Source organism: Mchenga conophoros, linkage group LG8, assembly GCF_057382185.1.
Source record: "Mchenga conophoros isolate Kocher_MC1m ecotype Shallow Benthic linkage group LG8, M_conophoros_male_GT1.1, whole genome shotgun sequence".
In the NCBI taxonomy this organism is placed as follows: Eukaryota; Metazoa; Chordata; class Actinopteri; order Cichliformes; family Cichlidae; genus Mchenga; species Mchenga conophoros.
Genome location: NC_140533.1, coordinates 16,775,404 through 16,796,490, shown reverse-complemented (window position 1 = coordinate 16,796,490; position 21,087 = coordinate 16,775,404). Strand labels below are relative to the sequence as shown.

General features: G+C 40.8%; 1 protein-coding gene across 1 annotated transcript in view; it reads right to left on the bottom strand.

The window, feature by feature from the left end:
* Positions 1–21,087, bottom strand: part of LOC146568505 (protocadherin-15-like) — a 235,777-nt gene that overhangs the window by 68,547 nt on the left and 146,143 nt on the right. Inside the window, exons 22-26 of the mRNA XM_085284578.1 lie at positions 20,883–21,068; positions 19,497–19,733; positions 11,912–12,028; positions 9,870–10,010; positions 8,243–8,355 (exon numbers count right to left, since the gene is read on the bottom strand). Of these exons, the coding sequence (XP_085140704.1) occupies positions 8,243–8,355; positions 9,870–10,010; positions 11,912–12,028; positions 19,497–19,733; positions 20,883–21,068 (794 nt within the window). The remainder of the gene's footprint in view (positions 1–8,242; positions 8,356–9,869; positions 10,011–11,911; positions 12,029–19,496; positions 19,734–20,882; positions 21,069–21,087) is intronic.

Genomic DNA, 21,087 nt, shown 5'->3' with positions numbered 1-21,087 from the left:
TCTGGCTCCATGGAATCAAAAGATAGAAAGAAATGTGAGGTGGCTCAAAGCTTTCGCACACTACTTTATAGTATTAGACTGTGTTTGCTTTGTTTATTGTAAAATCTGAGTTACAATTTCATCATTGTTCGTCCGCCGTTGCACAACCCTGTAAACAATAAAACATTTAGCACGACCGACGATGTTTGTAAACCTAATGATTTCTAAGGCTTAACTATTGCACACCCCAGTGCTTAATTTGTCATGCAGAAGAGCTGTTTGAAATGGTCAAAGAGAAAAAGCTGTATAAATATTTAAACTCGAGTCCAAAGGAGAATACCTATTTTGAGCATTGCATTCGACAATGAATCATGAAGCAACTTGCAAAACCACAAATGCCGTCCTGAAAATTTTAACTTGTATGAAAGATACAGAAATAGAGTTTGATTAATTTCCATTCAGATTGTCAGCTCTACAAAGAAAAGCATAAAAAAACTCGACTGTCTGTATTCTGCAGCTGCATCTATTATGTGAAGAGGGACCGAGGAGGAGCAGAAAAAAGAATCTCTTCTTCTGACCGCAAGATTAAAGCTTTAGTCATGATGCTGTAACACTCGATCAATTTACCGAAGGTTGCTGAACTCTATGGCGTCTGCAAGAACTTCAACAAGACAGCTCTTTGATTCTTGAACACGCAGCGTCCTATGCATCTGTTTTGACAAGCTGACAAAAACAGCCTGACTGAGTTGCTTGCCATTGTCTAGTGTCTCATCTCCATCACTGTAAAGACGTTCACTGAAGAAAGTGAAACATCCGTGTCATTTAGTTGAATTGAATTGATCGGGATTTCTGGTTTGAAACTGTTTATTTCACTATACCTCAAATTAAAAGTAAACATTTAATGCACTGCAAAAACTTTTCTGGAGACAAACTGTTCAAAAACTGGAGACACAACCAAAGAAAATGTCTGAGTCTGTAGTCTCAGTGTCAAGCTCTAAGCACTGGATCAGCCAAAGAGACGTGTGAGCATAGATAGCTTATACAGTATGTATTCGGATACACTTCAGGGAAGTATAAAGAATTTATATTAAACTATACTGGAAAGGAAGAGACTTTAATTTGAGAAAAAATCTGTCATATTCATTTTATTTAAGTAGCTGTGTTTGCATAGTGTTAGAAATGTTGTTAATGTTAATGGCTGTTACATTACCAATCCAACACGTTCTCATTCCCAAATATTTTACGCTAGGTGACAAATTGTCAACCTATTATGCTTCCCTAAATGACGAGATTGGAAAAAAACCGAGGGAACATGAGAACCGTTAGGAATCAATCTACGCGTTTGTTCATTTTACTTAAATCGCTTTGGAAAACACTATTTAACGTCATTAAAGTGGTGGTTAAGGTTAGGGACAAAGTTAGGGTTAGGGCTGGAATACATGGCTGGAACGTGTATTACTGCGGGACCATCAATCTACTGGATTTCACCCATTAACCCGGCGCATAGCATAAGAACGCGGAAGGTCACCTTTGGCGTTCCTCAGGAACGTGACAAATCGTCGGAATGTTACGCCTCGGGAGTGAGAACGGGCTGACCAATCTCATGGTTTAAAGGTGAGATGTTCATTTCATGGGTTTGGTGAGTGTGGGTTGGGAAGTGTTTTTTTTTTCCTTTCTCTTTAGCAACTGTTCAGTGCTTTATTTTGTCGTTTTTATTGTATTTTTTGTGCATAAAAGGGAGCCTTTGTTTGAATAAATTCAGTCCTTCAAAAGAGAATTTATCTTTATTTCCAGCAAGTTCGTTGTGACAAAATCTTGATTTTACCTTAAAAAAATCATCTTTTTGCAAAACCAAAGCTTTTGTTTGTGAATTTTAAGGAAAAAAATAGATTTTTATGAAGTGTTATTAAGTATGTTTGAATCAGACAATAAGAAACCAATTTTCCATTATGTGCAAGTAGAAATTGTATTTTATTACACTGACTAAAGTAGAAGTTGAAAGAACTTCCTTGTAAAAAAAATGTGAGTGCTTCAATTAACTATTAAAAGAACAAATTAACTTGGAACTCACTCAAACTATCAGGTTTTACCAAAGTGAAAAAAAGATTTAAGGCAGAGGTCCCCAATCCCAGTCCACCCTGGGTCAACACACCTAAATCACATGATTAGTTCATTACCAGGCCTCTGGAGAACTTCAAGACATGTTGAGAAGGTAATTTATCCATTTAAATCAGCTGTGGTGGATCAAGGACACACCTAAAACCTGCCCTCGTGGACTGGGATCGGGGACCCCTGATTTAAGGTCTTTAGAATAAATTATCTTTTGAGTTTGTTTCAATCTACATTTATGATTCTGGAAAGATAAATATTTTTGACTTATTTTAAATACAAATTTACACTTTCAGTCAAATTTGAATAGTCTGAGTAAAACTAACACATTTAGCTGTAATAAATTAGAGTCATTTAAGTCGGTTCAAAGTACATTTTTTCCGTATAAGATAAAGCAACATGCAGCCATTTTGATCAATTTTTTAAAAATTAAAAACTAAGCTTTGATGTTTAGAGGCATTTAAGCTCTCAGATGTGTCTCCCTACTTTCTAATTGGATTCGTTAGCAAGCGAGCTATGAGGCATTTAGATGGCATGGAGGTGGGGGTGGGGGGGCTGAACCTACAGATGCACAATTGCGTGCATGGACACACACATGACTGCACACACATATACAAGCAGATGAGTGGAGGGCTTTTAATAATCTTTGAAAAGCTAATATTTTCTTTCTGTTCACGTAGCCTCATGCTGATAATTGCCACTGGGTGCTGATAACTATTCATGTGTACATGATACCGACTGCATACTAATTCTGCAGGTGCAAGGTTGGCACTACGTCCAGAAAAAGAGGGGAAGGGGAGAATTTCTCCTCGCAATTCTACACTCAGTGGCTACAACGATTTAACAAACTTCCTCTTTGGCTCATTAAAGGTTTTATTAGATGAAGGAGGAAGAATCAGCAGACAGTGCCAAAGCTTTACTTGTTTTTGGTCTTAATATACTGCGAGCAAGTGTGGATCTGCAGCTGTATTTTTAATACACCCCTTCAGAGAAACCTTGTGTCATCCAGAAAAACAATGAAGACATTGTTTTCATTTTTTTTCATAATTCACTTTTTCAAAATACAGTGAAAATTCAACTCTAGTTTCTGATGTTATTAAATAAGAAGACATCATTTCAATGAAAACTACATATCTTTGGTTAGCTATGCTGAAAAACTGCATTATGTGTAAGCATTTTGAACTCTTCTGAATATTTGTTTTGAACAGTTCCAAACGAGAAGCCCAGCGTTATTTATGGTTCTAGCTTATTGAGAGTATAAAAGGTTTAAGTTCTGACCTTTTCAGTACACATATACATATACATACTCCTGGGGGTGAAACTGTGGGCTACAAGTCCCGTATTGCTCACCCAGTATGGATTTAACCAACCTACATGGCCCTTGAAGCAGTTTGCTGAGAACTGAACTGAGACATATATTACCGAGGCTTTTACAGCTGCATTTTTACCATACATTTTTTGCACATATGTGACCCAGCACAGGAACAGCTGGGCAAAGACACAGAAAGACAAACAAATCTCAATTGTGCACATAAACAAGCAAGTAATGACAGAATCAAGAACAAGAGGACACTCCACTATTTCCTGTGTTTGTTGTCTTAACTTCGTTGTCTGCAAATACAGCCCCAACTCCAAAGGAAATTTGTCAGGCTGTGTGAAATCAATTAAAGTGGCACACCTCTTCAAACAACATCTCAAAAATGTAATTTATGGAATATTTTCTGGTGCATAAACACACTATTTTGCACCAGATCTTTGTCCAGCAAATCACTTGGCTATGATGTGAAAACTGCTCGGCAAAGCCACATTGTTGGTAACAGCAATGCCCCCCCTCAGTGATGATACTAATAATGCTCTTTTGGCTGATGGTTACTTATAAAGCTAGTGGAGTTTTTATAAGTTTTTATCAGTTTAATAATGTACAAACATGATGCAGGTGAATATTTCTCTATTTGCATGTTTTTTGAATGCATTTAACCCATCTGGAGCGCAGAATGGACAAACTTTGAACAAATTGCGCAAATTGCGTTGACAGAGACATTTCATGGATTTTGAGTCATTCTGCGCTCCAGATGGGTTAATTGCGTAAAAGATTTTAATCATGTTAATGCGTTACCGTTGACAGCCCTGATAGAAAATAAACAAAGATAGACAAGTTACATATCAATATGGAACTTTTACATTTTAGGAAGCAAGTACACCATAAATAACAGTTTTGGACTTTAACATTGTTTTCGGATGTTGTGTCACATAAACCGATGCCATTAAACTGATTCTTTTATATTTTTTGTCTTGTATTTATTAAGCCTAAACAGGACTGCACACCAAAAACAGGAAATTCACTGAAAGCTCCTTAATGCATGTTCAGTGCACTGATACTACAAGTCAAATTTTATGATCCCCTACAGTATAAGAATGTAAATTGATGCACAGGGTTTTCTACAAGTCTCAAATGAAAGACAACTGGACCAAATCAAACAAATACTCCATGTTGGGGGGAAAAGAGGAAATTTCAACAAGTCACTTTTAACAGCGCTACTCTCTTTTTCATTACAGGAATCAATATTTGTGTGGATGCTTTAAGCAAAGTTTTTACAATTTCTGCAACTTTTCAGCTTTTTCAGCTAGTTTTTCCATACAGCTTCAGCTTTAAGCATCCACACTGCATTTTCGCAGGAAATGCAAATTTTTCTAGTACTAATTCAGACTCGGCCATGGCTGGAAGCCGGTCTGCTGAAACCATGCGAAATCATTAAGCTGCATTAGCTAGCTCTCAAAATCACACTGGTACAATGGTAAGCTTTTATTCTATAAAGCTGGGATAATTAATTCAAAGCTGGTACAGTGTACACTGTGTGAATACGACAAGGAATTGCAACAACACACACGCACGCACACACACAATGCTGTCTTTTACACACAAACACATTGAAATACTGTACATAGTAAACATGCACAGACACATTCAAAGACAGACGCGCAAGAAGGGACTTTAATGTGCACGAACAACAATGTGTGGATGCATGCAAATACTGTGAACTGTGTGATGATTAACAAATACAGAAAAATACTAAAAAGTGCACGCTCACACAGACACGTGCACGCTCTTTTAGCTGGAAGCTATGTTACATATTCATAAATGCAGTATTATATGACATCTCTCTCTCTTGCCTCCAACCCTTTCCCCTAAAAATAGACAAGAGCTTTACTCTGCGTGAAAGACAAACCTTGACGTCTTGAAATGTGATCTGTACAAGTAAGACGTGTGTTGGATTTGACACGTTAATGTTGCAATTACAATGTTCTGAAACATTTAGCCGCAAACTCGCGGTAGCCGGTGTTTGAATAAAGAGAGATAAGGGCTTTGAAGTGAGTTTTAATGTCAATATAGATATACTTTTACAAAATCAGTATCAAAGGTTTGATTTTTTTTTTCAAGTGCTGAATATTGAGGTGTCAGACACAGCTGGTATTGTCAGCCACTTGAAAAGTGAGTTGTATCGCTGCAACTGCCTACACATATTCTGCATAGAAAAATATGGATCGCTTTGAGATATGATGAAGGCAGACGAAGAAACTAAAATGAAAAGAAAATCTGCAAGAGTGAATAAAAGAATAATACGAAGTATTACTCTCCTTCGCACTGCCAAGCGTTAACAGAAAGTCCAGCGACGTGAAAATATTTGAAACACTTAGAAAAATATGATGTTTAAAAGCATCTTCTCCTGCAATTTTCACTTTTCCAGTCTGATGTCTTCGATATTGTGTCTGACAGCCAGCATAACAGCCAGAACGGGGCTGATAAAAACCAGGATAACGGAGAACAATTTTTATGAGGAATAGTTAGAAAGAATGACAGATCAAAATAGAGGAAAAAAAAGGATAATAGGTAGACATTATGGGACAATACCACAGCCAATTGCGGAAAAGAAAACCTGAGGTGACACCATGACCTCACAAAACGAGCACCGACTGAAAGAGTTGTGGTGACAACTTGAGAATGAGTGTGTATTTGTGTCTGCTGATGAGGTAAGGGCATTGATCGGCCGGGTTCTCTTGGGTTTCGCTTGACAGAGTGAATGAAAAATTGCTGTCTTAAAAAATATATTTACTCTTTGCTTCTTTTAAATCTCCTGTGCAGAGACATTTAAACTCACACTTTATTAGGTAGAACTTGCAGGTACAGGGGTTGGACCTCTGACTACCTTAATTCCTTGTGGCATACGTTCAACAAAGTTGGAAACATTCCTCAGAGATTTTGGTCCATGCTGAACTGACATCAACACGCAGTCTGTGGATATTCATCATGTGAATGTCCACCTGCTCCACCGCATCCCAAAGGTGCTCTACTCCTGCTCGACACAGGATTGACATCTGGTGACTGTGGAGGTCATTTAAATGCAATGAACTTGCATTTGATTGGCTGAGTAAATAGTTGTGTTAATGAGCAGCTAAACAGGTGCACTTAATAAAGTGGCCAGTTAGAGTATGTAGCTCTATAATCAAAGGAGATGGATTACACACTTTATTGAGACAAAATTACATACTGTTGCTTTATGACTTGAATATGAGTCAATATTTTGACACAATGTAATTTAAAAACGGTGTAAGGTTGATTCTTTTACAGACTCTTGTGGATGAGTTTTGTCCTTTAGCTGATGACAAAATTACTGTTATCAAACACATAACACTGCTCCTCAAAGATGAAACAGGCATGCTCTGTGGTAGTTAATTATAGTGTGTGGCTTAGTGTTGTTGCAAAACAGGTGAGTGTAAGCAGCTTTTGCAGAATTCATAGAAATACAAGTGCGGAAAGCTCACCTTTATATGTTGATGCCGATATGCATATTTGTTTTGGCAAGATAAATTTTGCCAAATTTGTTCAAGTTATTGTGAAGAATTTCAGCACAGTGAAGCACATCACTTCACTTCTAATCAAAACTGAATTATAGCAGCAAACATCAATCATGCTGTTCAGATTTAGCACCTTCTGTGTTATTATGTGGCAGAACATCTGAGTTGAGAAAACAGTCACCAGAAAAGCTTCCTGATGCTCTACAATATTATTTTTCAGGAATATATCATTCATGGATGGATGGATGGATGGATGGATGGATAGAGGTCCATGCTGAAATGTGGCTGAACCTTACTAAGCACTTTGGATTTTAATCTGTCAGGGAAAATTAATTCAGTTCTCCACCTTATAGTTTTTCTTTCCTATATTCTAATCACCCGTTAAATTAATTCACTTCATTAATTTGCCAAACAAGAAACAAATTGTTCATCTTACTTGGGAGGCACAACAGAGTGCCATCCAGCATTTCTTATGTTTTTATTCAGCTAACTGTGAGAAACTGAGATGTGTGCCTGCCTCTTGCTCCACAGGAATACAACCTTTGCAATAATTCTCTTCCTGGAGGGAGGGAGTATGTAATTGGTTCTGTTTGTTTGTCTATCTGTCTGTTTTTGTTAGTAGTCTAGCGTCCGCAGTATTCAAGATATCATTTTCAAATTTTGTGTGATGGTAGATGTGGTGGAGGTGTGGCTCAGCTGCAGAGGAGGGGTGGTGCAGTGAGCTCAATGCTAGACTTTGGGGAATATGAATACCTAAAGGTTGGCTAAGGAGCTGATTTTGAACCTTCATTGTTAGCACTCAAGGTCAAAGCTGAGTTAAAAAAAAATACATGCAGCCATATTGAGTAAATATATTGCGATTATTGCTTTGCAACAATTCCACTAATAAAAAACAACACTAGTACTTACTTGGGTCGGCTCTGCTTGACTCGACTCGGTTTTTAGAGTTTTACATTAGGTGATAGTACCTGGTACCAGATACTTTTTTCTACTCGTCTGGGATTCCCAGTGATGCGATCCGAAAATGTGACGAGAACAGACGTCATGACTCATGTGATCAGCTCTCATGAAAATCAAAACAAAAATGTTTTTTTTGAAACCTGGCAACAAGGGAAATGGCTGCACAAAAGCAACATTGCGGTCCTCAAGTCTGACAAAAGCTATACTAATCCATTGTTTTGGTATTGGTGTCACATACTAGTGACGCCATTTACCAGCCTGATGTCATCATACTGTATTGTAAGAAAAAAAGGCTGACGTTTAATTTAAACAATGGTAATGTGTATGTATGTGCACATACCTGTATTCTTCACGGGTGAAGACAGGGATAACAGAGGGCTGAAGGACTGTGATCTCTACCAGAGTTGTATTCTTCATTACAGGCTCACCATGATCGTATGCCACCACCACCAGCTGTCAAACAAATATAGACAAAGCCAGAACATCACCACGCCATTGATACCCACGCCCCTGCGAGATGGCTGTCTGATGCCGCCGCCGCTCTCATTTACGCTCGCTAAATGGGATGTAGCCAATGCGTGACAGCCCCGCAATAAACCAGAATAAATTGTACTTTTCTCTTCCTGCACATGATTCAGATGGGATTTGAAGAACAGAGAGGGTGTGTGTCCCACTGGTGTGCTTGACTTTTCCTGCCTCGGCTTTTATTCTTCATTTAATTGGGGGGCTAACTGCTGTTAACCAGGCCCAAAGGATTCCTAATGAGGGCCAACCTTAAATATCAACACACTGAAATATTGTGTTTCCTTCATCTCCTTTAGTCAGGTGAACGCTACAGCTCATGCATCCTGTTTTATATTCATACAGTAACTAGTGTTTTAAATAGGAAACAGCTACACGCATAAATAACTCTTTAGCAGTTGGGAACTTGCGACATGTGATAGTTAAGTGGCTTGCTGATTCTCATCACAACTATTTTTTCCTTCCGACTGAGGATTTCAATTGGTTTCTTTGCACAATTGCTTACGCACGCTGAATTGCCCACCAAATTCATTTTTTTTAATGCTGTGGTGTCTTTAGGCGAGCGAGTTGGGTAGTAATTAGCTGCACATCATTTAAACCGTCTTTACTGTGTCTTTACTGTGTACGAGAACATTAGACAAGGTTTATCTCAGTCATAAGCCAAATCTTGTACTCAGTTTTGGACTAGTTCATTTTGTTTGAGTTATTGGAGCAAACAAGGTAGAATTAGTCCCTTGAGCGAGATCTTCAGAGGATGCTGAATCCTTGTTGTGTTAATTAAAGCCCAATGAAAAGATGAAATTAGCAAGGCCCATTGAGGAATACAGCTGGGAGAAGGTAGATTTGAAACTAATAAGCTGCTGCAATATATTTTGTAGAGTGGATAGGGAATTGTTCAGAGTTCCCTGTTCATAAGAATTACATGTAAGCAAATCAAATCTGGAATTAGTAATCTAATCATTCTGACTTATTTTGTATGATGTCGTTCCACGCCCCCACCTACTGAATACCAGAATCCAGACGATAAAGCCAAAAGAAGGTCACCAGGATAAATGTTATCTAAATAACAACCGCTGTTATGTAAGATGATGCAATTAAACACTCACTACGCAATGGCTACATTTAATGAAATATAGGCATTATTGAATAAGACCGAGTGGGCCGTGACTTCACAAATGTAAAACCTGGTTTCAGGGTTTTAACAAAAAATACTGCAAAAGACTTGTAATGATGGGTTTGATGTAGCAGCAGTTCAGTACAGTTACATCCATAATTTGAAGATGAAGATGCAATATTTGTAGTTTTGCCTCTATACACCACAGTCGATTTTAAATAAAACAATGAAGATGACTCAAGTGCAAAGTTGAGTCATCTTCATTGTGTTTTACCAAAAAAAAAAAAGAAAGAAAAATTGATTTTTAAAAAAGACGTTTGTGCACACTTACGCTGAACTTCATGTTCGGCTCCTCGTTCAGGTTCACTCTGGTAACCACACGTCCGGTCTGTTCTTCTACGCCAAATATACTGGCTGAGTATGGATACGCCTCCTGGTCCACCTTATAACGTACTAAACCTGCTGGAGTACCCTATGATGACAACAGAATAATATCCATTTTAAACATTAAAATAAAAAATAAAAAACTTGAAGTTGATTAAACAAAAAACTATAGGATGAAATGCCTCATGCATGGTTTCTGGAAAACCGTTTCTTTCTTTCTAATATCTTCTGAACTGTAATTAAATAGTGTGGTGATGGCTATGTAATGAGTTTTGCAGTATTTAATATCTAAAGCAATTAGCAGGGATCCAAATGTTAAGTCTCTATATAGAAATAATTGTGAGCGTTATAAGACATATCATTACTTTAAATAAATGCGGTTCAAATGGTCGTGAATTAACCTCTTAACTGTTGCTGATAATGAGCAGCCATAAGTTACTATGACTGATTTGACACAAAATGTCAGGAAATACATACATTTACATTGTAATATCCACATATTTTAAGAAAATACTCCGTATTCTTTAATGAGCTGTGCCATTCTGAGGAGGAAAAATAAACACACCAACAAATTAGACCTCTGCGTTTAAAGCTTTCCTTGAACTTTAAAAATACGTGCTGACAATGTGATAAAACTGGTGCTTTTGCTAGTTTATTTTCAGAAAGGAACAACAATTACAGCAACAAAAGTTGGTCCTTTGGCTAAAAGTCATACAGTATATCTGCCCTCTGTTTATTCTCAGGGGACGAAAGGTTCTTGCTACATGTCTTGCTTGTCATACACACTTTATTCACTTTATCTCCCTTAAGGCTGTAAATCCACCAGCGAAAAAACAACAATGACAAGTCCGCTAAGGTCATATTTTCACACTGAAACGCTGAAAGAGTAAGGGCAACGGGGGAAGTTAAAGAGAAACTCCAGACAGACAAAATAGATATTTTTAATTATGTAAACAGCCATTTTTCAATCCAGCCATCAAACGGTCTAATCTGAGTTCACTTTTGCAGAAGCACTGCTGTTGCGAGCAGTATTTCAGCAACTGTCTACATTGATGTAACACTTTCTTGCACAACAGCTCAGAGTGAGTCAGCAAAACCCGATGCTGATAAATTCTTGAAAGTATTTGTACTTTCGAGGGATACTTTAGATCTGGAGGGTATAAATGGAAATTACACAGAGATATATGAATATTATAGGCTCCAGCGCTCAAACAAGGTGCTATTTAGTACCTTTGTTGAGCACCGGGGAGGTCCTTTATAGCATATAGCCTGGACTTTATAATGTTGTTTTTGACCCAAGAGAATTTCTCATGCTTAAATCTAAAGTATGAAGCAATTCAGCTGACACAGGAAGCAGCATGCGAAACAGTGAAAGGAAAGCGGTGCTTTAAAGAGGCTTATGTGAGAACATTGCTGGTGTAGAAGATCCTGCATGAAGAAGGAGGAAGGAAAAATAAGCTCATGGCATCTTGAGCAGTAATGCAAAATAAAAGCACTCCCAGTGCTTTTTCATAAACACCTGTTTTGTGAATTAAACGCATCAGCTGGTTTATTTTTCTTTCTAATATTTTTAAAAAAGTGATTTTCCCAGTGTCGCTGCATGATTCAATGAAGCCTCGTGAGGTATTCTCACATACTGCCGATTATGAGAATTCTGTATGAGCATGTTATCACCTTATTAACCTACAGTTACATAAATCAGACTCACATAAAACAGCTAAACCTCGTTTTACAACAACCAGAATAAAGCAGTCTACATAACAAGGATGCTCAGCATTAAATGTTCTCTTGAGATTTCACCTTGTGACACACTGAGGTATAAAAAAAAATAAATACTCCACTAGAGAAAGAAGTGAAAATGTGTTAAAAACACACCTACACACACACTGACTGAAGACAAGCACCATTATCTTGCATCATTCCAGTACACAATTTGAGGAGCAGGCTGTGAAACAGTTTGATTGAATAGCTGCATCTGATAATGCTCACCGCAGGGTCAGAGTCATTGGCCATCACTGTGGTTACGATGGTTCCCTTGACAGCATTAGGGGCAACCATGCCTCGGTACACTGACTGGCTGAATACTGGAGAAAAGTCATTCATGTCCTGGAGAGAGATTTAACACAAACACAGAGATGGTACGGCATTAGCATTTTTAAAATACACTGCACCAAAATGCTTTTTGTTTCCTTGAAGTTCCTGAAATGTTGAAAATTTTAATAACAGCAAATTACTGTAGCAGTTTTGTCATAGGAATATATATATATGAACAGTAGTGCATATAATCTATTGCTTATGCTGAGTTTATTTTATTTCTTTGGCTTGGATTCTAATTTATCTCTGAATAGAACAAATGCTGTAGTGAGTAGAATAAATGGGGTGTTCATGAAAACCTGTGGGGCTTTAATCACAGCAGGCGTCAGCAGTACTGGAAAACATCAGCAAGGGTGAAAGTGAGGACACCACAAAACAATTGTGCTTTTAATTTTCCATTGGCTGGTTAAATGATGGATTTTAAAAAATTTCTTTCACAGTTGTCAAACTCAAAAAAACTAAACAAAACAAAAACACACTATGTAAACTAAATGTTGTATAAAGCACAGAAACTGTCCACTTATTTCTCCGTCATTTTAAAGTTTCTGATAACAGAACCTAAAGTCCATAGATTGCATAGATTCATATGCTAATCTCTGGTATAGTCATTGAGTGTCAGAGACAACAGGATCCATCCTGTGTCTAGCAGCACTACAGGAAAGAAAAACAAAGCAGGAAGACAATGTGCTGTTTTGGCTGTGTAAAATGAAGATGCTGTGATGCTTTGATGCATTTCCTTGATTATAAATATTGGCATATACTACTCTAATAGTAGCCATGCTCTGAACAGAAGTTCAAGGTCAAGCAATCAAATAGACTAGCATGTAGACGTTTAAGATGAATTTGAATGTAGTGGATGTACATCTGTTGTTGTGTATAGTCATCTATACTGTGAACTATGTATGAAAGACAAGGTTTTACCACATACTGTATATAAGAGACTGACATAGTCAAGGCTAAAGGCAGGAAGTCAGTGCTGTTGAAGACCAAATGTACAGTTTTGCTCTTTGACACTTTGCTCAAATTCCTGAAATTCATAGTAGATGTAACATTGGGTGAAATGATTGTACACTATACATCAGCAACGACAAGAACTGGGTGCTCAAGTTTGAACTTATTTTTGGATTTTCTCTAATTCACACAGGGTCAAAAGTATACATATAGGCTTGCACATGCCTACTAATGTTTGGTTAAATGTCCCTACCAACCTTTTGGCATGACTCTGTCTAAATACTTGATCACTCTTCATGTTATAATTCATTCAAATTGGTTGGTTTCCTGGCACAGATATGGCTTTTAAGAACAGTCCACAAATTTTCAAGAGGGTTGAGGTTGGAGCTTTGTGTCCAGTTACATGTTCGCCTACTTTATCCAAAACCAGTTCTGAAGTGTGTTTGGGATCACTGTCCTGCTGGAACACCCAAATGTCCAAGTTTTCATCTGTTTTGTAATCCGGTCATTAAGTCTGACGTCACTAGCCGTGTCTGGGCCTAAACTCCGCTGCTTCGGTCCATATATCAAACGATCACTATGGCATTACTGAGAGTTGAAAAACTGTCTAAAGTCTTTCATCTTTAATAAAATGATCAGCGTTCTGCTCTACCAGGTATAACAATTGAGTTTAACATCCAGGCATCCATGAAAACGGAATTTATGACATTTAACGGAGTTAGAAGTTAGCAGGGAGTTAGCTCGCTAGCTTCTATCTAAATACAATATAGCATGTCCTGACTGCGGGGTTTTGGAAACAAATTAAAACGTACAGCTCTGTTATCACTTCCAACATAAATAAGGACAGAAAACTAAACAGCAGTGACGTTTGTAGGGTTACTGAAGTTGGGCTAGCTGGTATATAATGATGTGTTACGTGACCGCTAGCGACACAGCTATGTTAGCATAATATAAACAAGCTAACTTTTTTTCCACTCAATAAAAGTTAATGTGAGTGTTCTTGGTGGTCAGGAACAAATGTAATCACATGGCAGGATGCTGTAAAAGGACCAAACTTCAGCCAGGAGAACAACTGAGATAATCCATCCACAATACGAGGTTAGTCATTCATATACTGCTCCATGGGCTGGGCTGTAGTTACATCCTAAGGTTTTAAAAACTGAGCTTAAATAAATGATTAGCGGTAATAAAAGACGAGGGAGGTCAACAGTGATCACTGACTGTTTTAGGAGCTTTTTGAGATTAAATAGAAGAAAATACAAAACATTAAACATGTTAACACAAAAGCCATATTAAACGCAGACTACTTTAGGCCCGGAAGTAGGATTCGTCACGTCATCACTTAACGACTGGATAGGGACTTCTTTCTAATTCATCACTTTGTTTGTCCATGGTGATCTAAAACTGGTTTCACTGTGGACGATCACACTGGTGCTTCCAGCAGTTTCCAGATCACTGTAGGCTTGAGCATTATATACCTCTGCATAGAGTAGTATGCAATCATGATCACTAGCAAGAGGTTAATAGGCCTGGACCTTGTCTAATCAAAGGTTATTGTAAAACCTTCAGCACACTTATGCATATTTCCTCACCGATTCATTCAAATAATTCAATTCAGGTGTTCCACTCACTTCCATGGCCAAAGGTGTATAAAATCAAGAAATCACACCGTAGAAAATCACACTTCTCCATCTGGCAAACTGACAAATGTGCCTGGGTTCAGTGGTTGCCAGGAGAGCGGTACTTGTCTTACTGCACTGTGCCAAGTGTAAAGTTTGGTGGAGGGGGCATTATGGTGTTGGTTTGTTTTTCAGGAGTTAAGCTCGGGCCCTTAGTTCCAGTCAAATTAACTCTCAATGCTTCAATAATAAATGCATGCATTTTGGACAACTTCATGGTCCTAACTTTGTGGGAACAGTTTGGGAACCTCAACCCAACAGAACGCTTTTAGGATAATTTACAGAAGAGACTGTGACACAGGCCTTCTCATCTAACATCAGTGTCAAACCTTGGAAATACCTTGGAAGAATGGTAAAAAATAAATACATTCCTAAACAATGTGGAAAGCCTTCCCAGAAGAGTTAATGCTATTATAGTTGCAAAGGATGTGCCAACATTATATTAAAGCTTATGAATTAAAATATGTGATGTCACTCAAGTTTATATGCATGTGATGGCAGACGAGTGAAAACCTTGGGCAATACAATATGTTTGAGCCTATATTTATACTGTTTTACATTGAGTGTATCCACCCACAGCAGTCCACCATGTGCTTCTTCTGGTATATGGCAGCACCACTTGTTTCATCACAAATTGGTTTGTGAACCCTTTTTTTTGTATGATTGTGAGCATCACTGTGTTGCTTTTTGGAGCCAGAAGGGACTGTATTTGGACGAGAGGATGGAATGCTAAGTTATCTGCTAACACTAGCAAAGGTGATTAGCAAGTCGCATCCATAGACTTTATGGGTGCATTGCACAGACACAGATACCTGCTAATAAGAGCATAAAAATAAAATACCCAAATTTTACTCACCAAAACTGGAGGACAGACTTCTTGGGAGGTCTGTTAGTATAATAATTAATCACACAGTAAACCATATTATTTGTTAGATATTTACATTTAAAATGATCCAAAAGCCACCAATACTTTAGTTATGTCATGGTCCTGCGGCCATGACTCAGTGACTTTGTGTTTGTGTTCCTTATTGTTGTTATTCTCTTTATCATTCTTGGGCTGTTTTGGGATGGTTTGTGTTTTGGGATTTTAGATACTGGGTTTTGGGTTTGTGCTCCCTCTATTGGTCCCTGGTGTTAGTGTTCCCCTGTCTCGTCAGGTTAATCAGGTCCAGCTGTGTCTCCCACCTGTGTGTGATTTCCCAATGTCTCTTTGTGTACTTATAGTGTGTGTTTTCCTCTGCTCCTCGTCGCGTCGTCTGTGTTCATACCTGGTGTAATCCCCTGCGTGCTCTCCCTGCTGTTCTCCCTTCATGCTCAGGTTTGCTATTTCTTTGTGTAGTTTCTCCCAGTTAGTTCATCCTTAGTTCTGTTTTACCATCCCCACTTTATATTGGATATTATCAATAAATCACCCTCACACCTGAATAAGTGCTGCGTTTTGAGTCCTCCTTCCGCTCTCCACACGGCCGCTGCCCCGGACCGTGACAGTACGACGCGAACACAACATGGACCCAGCAGCGCTTAACCCGTCCAGGGAGCTACGGGAAAATCTCATCGATGCCACACAGGAGCTCATCGACCGGTGGCTGGAAAACCCGGGTGGCACGTCCCAGCGCGCTATAGAGAGGCGGCTACAGCGTCTGGTGACCGGTCTCCCATGGCTTCTGGGCTCGCTTTGTTCGTGGGAGCGGGAGTTCCTCCTTTTGGACCTCGGACTTCACCCCCCGTCTGCTTTTACTTTCGAGCAGCCCGAGGCGGTGAGCGAGCGACATGTTCTGGCTTCCCCAGATTCCGGGACTCTGTTTTCTGGGGCTACTCAGAGCGGGATGGGAGACTGTATGGATCGCTTACCTACCTTCGTGGTAACGGATCCTTCCCAAGTGGGCGTGTACAAACCCGCTGCAAAACTGACAGACTGTGTCTCTGCCGCTCCTTCTGAGCCAGGACTTTATTGCCATTCTCCGGCTCAGTTCTGTGTCCAGCTACAAGCTTCCCAGTCTGTAGCTCCACCGTTAGCCTCCCTAAGGGCACAATTACATGTTCTGCCGCCGCTCCAGTCAGCCACTCAGCCACCACCACCGCTAGCATCGCCGCAACCCGTAGTTCAGTTAATGGCTGAGTCACAACCTTCACACTGCTTTTCCACCGCTGTTTCTGAGCAGGGAGACAAACTGTTTCACTACGGACTTGTTCCTCAAAAGCTGGCAACATTAGAGACTATTGCTCACTCCGGGGCTTCCCCAGAGGCTGGGTTACTGCCCTCAGCTTACTCTGGACCCCTGGAGGCCAAGATGCCAGCTGTGAACTGCACCGGGCTGTCACTGCCTGAGCAGGGTCAGTGCTCTGCGCAGCTGCAGCCCTCCTTATGTGTGCCGGAGGCCCACGTGCCTACTTGTTTTGTTTCATGTGTGCCAGAGGCCCGCGTGCCTACTGGTTTTGTTTCATGTGTGCCAGAGGCCTGCGTGCCTACTGGTTTTGTTTCATGTGTGCCAGAGGCCCACGTGCCTACTGGTTATGTTTCATGTGTGCCGGGGGCCCCGGTGCCCACTGGTTCTGCGGCTGTTTTCGCTGGGGGGCCCGAGGAGCCCGTCCAGCCTCCTGTTTCGCCTGCTGGGGGGCCCGAGGAGCCCGTCCAGCTTCCTGTTTCGCCTGCTGGGGGGCCCGAGGATCCCGTCCAGCCACCTGTGGCTGCTTCTCCACCTGTGGCTGCAGCGCCGCCTCCTGCAGTACCATCACCTGCAGCGCTACCACCTGCTACTGCCACGCCTCAGCCTGAAGCTTCATCCTCGCCTGGCCCGGTTTCATCCACGCCTGGCCCGGCTTCATCCTCGCCTTCATCCTCGCCTGGCCCGGCTTTATCCTCGCCTGGCCCGGCTTCAGCCTCGCCTGGTCCAACTTCATCCTCGCCTGGTCCAGCTTCAGCTTCATCCTCGCCTGGTCCGGCTTCAGCTTCATCCTCGCCTGGCCCAGCTTCAGCTTCTGCTTCAGCCTCGCCCGGCCCGGCTTCACCCTCGTCTGGTCCAGCCTTCGTGTCTGCATCTTCGTCTGGTCCAGCCTTCGTGTCTGCATCTTCGTCTGGTCCAGCCTTCGTGTCTGCATCATCGCCTGCAGCAGCGTCTTCAGCATCCGCACCATTGCCTGCAGCAGCGTCTTCAGCATCTTCGCCCGCTGCGGCCCCGGCTTCCGTGCCTTCAGCCTCGCCTGGCCCAGCCTCGTTTGGGTCTGGAGCTAAACGGCCGTTTTCTAGACTGCTGGCTAGGCTACTGGCCGGGCGCCGTCGCCTGACCGGCCGCCGTTGCCTTCCGCACGGCCGGCCCCCGGACCGCCATCGCCTGAGCGGCCGCCGTTGCCTTCCGCACGGCCGGCCCCCGGACCGCCATCGCCTGAGCGGCCGCCGTTGCCTTCCGCACGGCCGGCCCCCTGAACTTTTTGTGCGCCGTCACGGCCTTCTTCGTGGACGGCCTCCCGAACTCTTTACGCGCCGCCGCGGCCTTCTTCGTGGCCGGCCGCCTGAACTGTGCTTCGGACTCTGCTCCGCTGTGAGTTTTGTGAACGTTTGTTTGGGACTCTGGGGTCTTCGTTTTGGTCATGGCCCGGTCCCTCCGTCCTGGGCCCCCTGCCGCCCGCCCGGGTCTGGTGGTGTGTTTCTGTGGCTGTCAGGGGCCAGCCCTTGAGGGGGGGGGGGGGGGGGGGGGGTACTGTCATGGTCCAGCGGCCATGACTCAGTGACTTTGTGTTTGTGTTCCTTATTGTTGTTATTCTCTTTATCATTCTTGGGCTGTTTTGGGATGGTTTGTGTTTTGGGATTTTAGATACTGGGTTTTGGGTTTGTGCTCCCTCTATTGGTCCCTGGTGTTAGTGTTCCCCTGTCTCGTCAGGTTAATCAGGTCCAGCTGTGTCTCCCACCTGTGTGTGATTTCCCAGTGTCTCTTTGTGTACTTATAGTGTGTGTTTTCCTCTGCTCCTCGTCGCGTCGTCTGTGTTCATACCTGGTGTAATCCCCTGCGTGCTCTCCCTGCTGTTCTCCCTTCATGCTCAGGTTTGCTATTTCTTTGTGTAGTTTCTCCCAGTTAGTTCATTCTTAGTTCTGTTTTACCATCCCCACTTTATATTGGATATTATCAATAAATCACCCTCACACCTGAATAAGTGCTGCGTTTTGAGTCCTCCTTCCGCTCTCCACATGGCCGCTGCCCCGGACCGTGACAAGTTATTTGAACTAGTAGGAACTGGCAACCATCTAACACTCAAAGCAGCCTTGCTCCAATACATGTAAGACTTAACATGATTTAAACAGATGGGTTTAAAAAGAATTCCTCCACATATTTGATTTAAAAGGGAAAACCAGCTATGGTGACTGCTACTATAAAGTTCTCTTTTGGAGCGAGTGTCAAATGGTCATTCAAAAAAATGCAGTTTTTGGTGCTTTTTTTCAGCCCAAAAGGTTGCCGCTTGGACTCTACACCAAACAGATGTTGCAACAATCAATTCTAATGCTGCCGATGCCACTTGGATGGCAAGTTAGCAGTTGTATCCGCCAATTGGTACTTGCCATTTTACAATGTAGACCACACTGTATTTTCACACGCTGGTTCTAAAATGCTTTTTTGGTCTTTTTTATTTTCCTGACTGAAAATGCTTTGCTTGCCTTTTCCATATTCCATTTTCATTCATTATTCATTTATTAAACCCCCACCAAAAAGCATAATGATCTTCCAATACCTGCTACATCATAACGCCAGTTTACCTTTCTTCAAACTAAAGACACTTTACTAAAAGAGTAGAAAATATTACCCATCTTTATGTCCACACAGAGAAACTAGCTTGTAGACACATACCTACGCACTCACCATTATTCTGACTGTAACAGAGGCTAGTCCAGGAGGCATGTTTCCCTTTGTGTCCAGGGCCTCTACAGTGAACGTGTATGTGGGCTCTGACTCAGACAGAGCCTCGAAGTCCAGAACCTTGAGAACTGAAAGCTCGCCTGTTCTGGAGTCGATGTGGAACAGCTGAGTGATGTCCTGGTCCGAGCCTTCGGTTCTGATTCGGTAAGTAAGGTTGGAGTTGAGGTCAGCGTCTGTCGCCTACAGAGAACATGGAAAGGAAAGCAATATCACTGCAATGTGAATTTCTAATACTTGTCAGTAGGACAAGAATCCATATATACCTGCTTGTAACACACTATAACAGTTTAATTAGATCTATGTTGTGTTGTTGTCAGAAATGCCTGTGGTAGTAACCTTTAAATTACAGCTGGTGGTCCATATCTTATGTAATAATTTTAAAGTGTAGCTGTGCAGCTTTATCTCACATTCTGCTGCAGTGTGCAGCGTGTCTGCAAGTGTTATCAAACTATCAATGTTCTATCACTGCATGCAGCATAAATATAATTTTCAATAATTTGTGCACAAATAACATTAAATTAGACTGACATCAATGGGAATTTTTAAGATAAAGGGATTTATTAAGAACATTATTAAGGACATTAAACATATTAGCTTGATCTGTATATAAAATAAATGCAAACCAGCAATTTGTGTCTTTGCTAAGGAATGCTAAGATTTGATAAAAAAAAAAGTTCTTCTAAACCTCTACAGTGCTATAGAGATTTAAATGATAACGCTAACATTGAGAACACAAGAAAAAGTGATGTTTTAATTAAGAAACATATAAACATATAAGCTGTGTGATTGCTCTCAGAAATACACTAAAAACAAACAGAAAAAAACAATTGTTCTGGGAAATTATCGTTGGTTAGATCAATGGCAGTACAAACAATTAACGCACACATAAAAACAGCATAAGCAATATAGAACAGTTCCTTTAGGAATCCATTCATTTGTTTAAAGACTTGTGAGCAACACTGAGTTGGATCTTCTTCAGATAAAAAATACATGCCAGAGTTATCTGCTGAAGAAATTACATTTTATAATGCAGGTAGTTTTTTCAAAAAAAACCCCCATCTTTCTTTGCTGCACTGTTTATCTGCTGATTCAGATATAACTGTACTAATCTAAAACCAACCAATGCATCAGCAGAGATGATTTATTTGTCATGATCTAGTTTCAGTAAGTTTTTGTTTGCAACAAAGCCTTATTTACACTGGAGAACTTTTTCACTTTACCAAAAATTTAGATATAAAAGTTCCAATGAACTACAGATTTTTTTCTTTTTGTTTGATTCGCTAAACGCCTAAGCTACAAAACCACCTGTTCCTCTTTACAAACACTTACCTTTAATTGTAATATAACAGTGCCCTTTGGGCTGTTCTCTGGTAGATTGACATTGTAAGTTTGTTGGGTGAATATTGGGCTGTTGTCGTCTATATCCAGAACGGTGACACGAAGTGTTAATCTGGATCGCCGTGGATTCTCTGCACCATCCCAGGCTTCAACCGTGAGATAGTAATGGCCTTTAACCTTCAGGAGAACACAGATT